The sequence below is a fragment of the Talpa occidentalis genome, unplaced genomic scaffold (assembly GCF_014898055.3).
Source record: "Talpa occidentalis isolate TD23 unplaced genomic scaffold, MPIMG_talOcc4v2.1 talOcc4.16, whole genome shotgun sequence".
NCBI lineage: Eukaryota > Metazoa > Chordata > Mammalia > Eulipotyphla > Talpidae > Talpa > Talpa occidentalis.
In genome coordinates, this window is record NW_023601653.1 from 76,033,540 (window position 1) to 76,037,650 (window position 4,111).

Sequence of the window (4,111 nt, forward strand, 5' to 3'; positions counted from 1 at the left end):
TCTTAAAAATTTATTTTTATGTCTTTATGTATACAAGAACTGGTGTGTAGGCCAGAAGTGCAGGGGGTGAGAGGATTCACCAGAGACAGAGTGTGGAGCAGAACAGGTGGATTGACTGAAATACACTGCTGAGGGGAGCAGTGGGTGAGACAGGAGAGGTCTGCTGCACCATGTGGGTATCTCCCTGGCCAGGAATCAAACTGATGCCCAGTGGCTGGGGATAGCTTGAGAGCACTGAGATTTTAACCCCTGAGCCACCAGAGAGGCCCAGAATGGTTTTCTTTTTCTTTTTTTTTTTTTATAGAGGCATGTTTTATTTATTTATTTGTTTGTTTGTTTGTTTTGTTTATACATGCACTGGGTACAGTCAGAAGTGCGGGAGGGTGAGAGAATTCACCAGAGCCAGAGCGGGGAGCAGAGCAGGCAGAAGGACCAAAGTACACTGCTGAGGGGAGCAGCGGGCGGCAGGAGAAGTCTGCGCGCCATGTGGGACCCTCCGCTGGTGGCCGGGGAGCAGCCGGGGATTGAACCGGCGCCGCAGAGGCCGCGGCGCGGGCAGCTTCGCAACCCAGAGCTCAACCACTGCGCCACCGGGGAGGCCCTGGTTTTCTTTTTAATGCTCTTTTCCCAACCCAAAAATGCTAAATTTAAGCGTTCTTTTTTTTTTTCTTTTTTAAAGGTTTATTTATACAAGAACTGTGGTACAGTCAAAGGCGCAGGAGGGTGAGGGAATTCACCAGAGACAGAGCGGGGAACAGAACAGGCAGAATGACCAAAGACACTGCTGAGGGGAGCAGTGGGCGAGACGGGAGAGGTCTGCCGCGCCATGTGGGTTTCTCCCTGGCTGGCCAAGAATCGAACCCTCACTGCAGAGGCTGTGGACAGCTTCACAGCACGGCGCTCAATCCACCGCGCCACCGGGGAGGCCCAAAGCATTCTATTTCTTTATTAGAGAATCCACCTATTCTAAGGATGCAGTAAAACTACCAAACAACTAGCTAGATACTTGACAAGAAAATCTGAAGGCTGGATTCAGAACTGCAGTGTGACACATAATCAAAGTGATGAACCCTAAATTCTAAACTTCAAATATCAGCAGCAAAGATCAACCAAAAAGAAATGAGGTTGAAATCAATCACAAAAGAACTATATCATATAAAAAAATTATACTTACATTTCGATGAAACTGTGTAAACGACTGTATCATATAGAAGCGATGCATGTATACTATAGCAGTGTTGATAGTCAATTGAGAGCTAAAATGTTCAAGTTAAGGTCCCACAACAGGCAGGCAGGCAGGCAAGCAGTACAAGTCCAAAAAATCCAACTTCTATATCCTCCCAAAGGGATCATGTGACCAAGTACAGTAAATGCTAAATGAAAATAATACTTACCTCTCAAAATTAAAGAGGTTTGTCTTCTTTAACCAAATTATTAACTATCCCTCTTCTGGGAACAGTTATCTAGAAGCATTCAGAACGGTCCAGTACTTGACATACCATCACAGGCTATCCTACAATACAGCTTTTAACAAAACTAGGCTGCCCCTAAGTCCTAGTAATAGAATTGTTTACCTTTATACCAAGGTTAAGAAAGCACCAACAGCCACAACTGGTGTGTGCCCAGACCCACTTTCAAGGAGTTCATGTTGTGAGAACTAAAGTTCTTATGAGGCTGTCAAAAACGAAAAAAACGGGCCTACAGTGTCTCCATGTGGGCTAAATGTGTGTGGGACAGGATCAAGCAGGTTTTTCTTATTGAGGAGCAGAAAACTGTTGTGAAAGTGTTGAAGGCACAGCCCAGAGTCAGAAGGCCAAATAAAAAAAAAAAAGTTTTGAGAAATAAAAGAAAAATGATTAACTGTCAACTGACACTTACCTCAATGCCTACACACACCAGTTACTCAATACAAATTTGCTAAACAAGCAACACTTTGCAGCATGTATGGACTATGAAAAAAACTATGTAAGATCTAAACCTTTCTTTTTTTTTTTTTTTTTTATAGAGGCATGTTTTTATTTATTTATTTATTATATTTGTTTGTCTTGTTTATACATGCACTGGGTACAGTCAGAAGCGCGGGAGGGTGAGAGAATTCACCAGAGCCAGAGCGGGGAGCAGAGCAGGCAGAAGGGCTGAAGTACACTGCTGAGGGGAGCAGCGGGTGGCAGGAGAGGTCTGCGCACCATGTGGGATCCTCCTCCGGTGGCCGGGGAGCAGCCGGGGATCGAACCGGCGCCGCAGAGGCCGCGGGCAGCTTCGCAACCCAGCGCTCAACCGCTGCGCCACCGGGGAGGCCCAAGATCTAAACCTTTCTATCTATCATTTACCTACTGAAAATCCTGCAATGGTGATAATTAGCTCAGAATATGTCTTCACATGATTTACAATACCCTCAATGTTCTGGTCCTAAGTATGTTTTTACTATCTCCTCACCTTCTAAGTTCCAGCAATTAACTTTTCAGTTCCACTTCTCTCCGACAACCAAATCTTATAACACAGTGAAAATGGGACCAGAAACAGTGTAGAATGGTTTGATACTCATTTACTTAAAAGACAATGAGGAGTATAAATACCAAGAAGTTCCATGATGTAGCAAGTTTAATAACATCACGCAAGGGCTAGTAAGCACTGAAACCACATCTCAAACTAAAAAGGTGAACTCAGTAGTGACCCGATGCTTAAGAACCAAACAAGATATGGGCGATAAACAGGACACCTCTTCTGAGGTGAGCATAACCTTAACAACAAAACAGTAACACTTAAATGAAAGTTGCACCCCAGAGTAATTTTTCACGCTCAGGGTGGAATTTTAAGTCTCTATTAGTTTTTTCCTGCTACAAAATAAGTATATTTCCTAACAAAAATGCTTGGGGAAAAGTCACTAAACTATCTTTGTAAGTATGAGGAAAATGAAAACACATCAGCACTACGAGTAACTTGACCCAATATTTTGTAAACGATTTTTAAGGACATTCTATTCAAGGTTCTAATCCCTACAAATCTAAACGGACACACTTCCTTCCCCTGGAATTCTATAAAATTCTAACAGTAGTTACTCTCTGAACATCGGCGTGCCAAGCACTAAGCCGGGCATAAGATCAAAGGCGAGGTGTACCCCTCTTTTTTTAGGACGAGAAAACCACGAAATTGACAGGTTACTTTAACAGCACTTATGGGGCGGAATGGATTTTGGACCACAGCTGGGATATTAATTCTGGGTCATCCTTTACAAACTCTTACGGAACTGAATTTCTCAAAACTATCTGGTGAAACGCACAAAGCCGGGAAGGGCACGAATTCCCAGCAAGGGCTGGTGGCATGGGCCGGCGAGCGGGAAATTAACTCCGCCTCGCTTCCTCCGCACACACTGAATTTCAGCCCGCTCCGCTGCGGGTCTGCGGGGCCTGCCCAACCTCTCCCCGCTTCCTTCCCCGACAGAGTCTAAGCCCCAGACGCCCGAGCAAGGCGGGACTCCCAAGGCCGAAGGCCTAGGCCGCAAGGATACACGTTAAGACGTTGTCCCATGTCCTGGAGCAGATTGGCCGCCTGCTGGCGATAAGAAAGTTCTTTATCTGGATCCAGGCCAAAGCGACGGGACGGGCTGTTTTCCAGCTGCTCTCGAGTAAAATACCACCGTTTGTTGTTGTTCTTCCTCTCTCCCTCCATAGTGCTTCAAGCAGAAGGCAGCGGCGAAGGCTGCAAGCACTTCCCAGCGTCACCTAAGCGGCGACACACATCCGCTGTTCGGAGGCAACTGCGACGTGACGAATTTCCGCTACAGGCGGACGGCTAGGTTGTGACACGCTTCCGCGCGGAGCGCCGGTGGACGGGGCCCACTTCCGGAATGGGCCTCGCGACAGCCCGTAGCCCAGTTAACAGCCAGTAGGCGACCGGGAAAGACCTTGGAGCTAGGACGCAGGCGCCGGGCTGGTGACCCTTGGGAGTTGGGTGGGGTAGAAGTTCTCGTTCAAAATCACGCTTTCTCTCGCGAGAGCTGAGTGGAGCGTTCGCGCCCTGGGCGAGGCGCAGAGCGATGTTGCGGCGAAGGGAGGCGCCCGCCCGCGCGCCGCCGGGCGGCTCTGAGGAGGCGGCGTGGTGGTGGTGGTGA

At 47.4% G+C, this 4,111-nt stretch overlaps 1 protein-coding gene and 1 pseudogene across 1 annotated transcript in view; one reads left to right on the forward strand and one right to left on the reverse strand.

The window, feature by feature from the left end:
* Positions 1-3,886, reverse strand: part of CCNT1 (cyclin T1) — a 30,685-nt gene extending 26,799 nt beyond the window's left edge. Inside the window, exons 1-2 of the mRNA XM_037514651.2 lie at positions 3,509-3,886; positions 1,175-1,256 (exon numbers count right to left, since the gene is read on the reverse strand). Of these exons, the coding sequence (XP_037370548.1) occupies positions 1,175-1,256; positions 3,509-3,669 (243 nt within the window). The 5' untranslated portion in view covers positions 3,670-3,886. The remainder of the gene's footprint in view (positions 1-1,174; positions 1,257-3,508) is intronic.
* Positions 1,371-3,448, forward strand: LOC119248153 (60S ribosomal protein L34-like; annotated as a pseudogene).
* Positions 3,887-4,111: the final 225 nt, after the last annotated feature.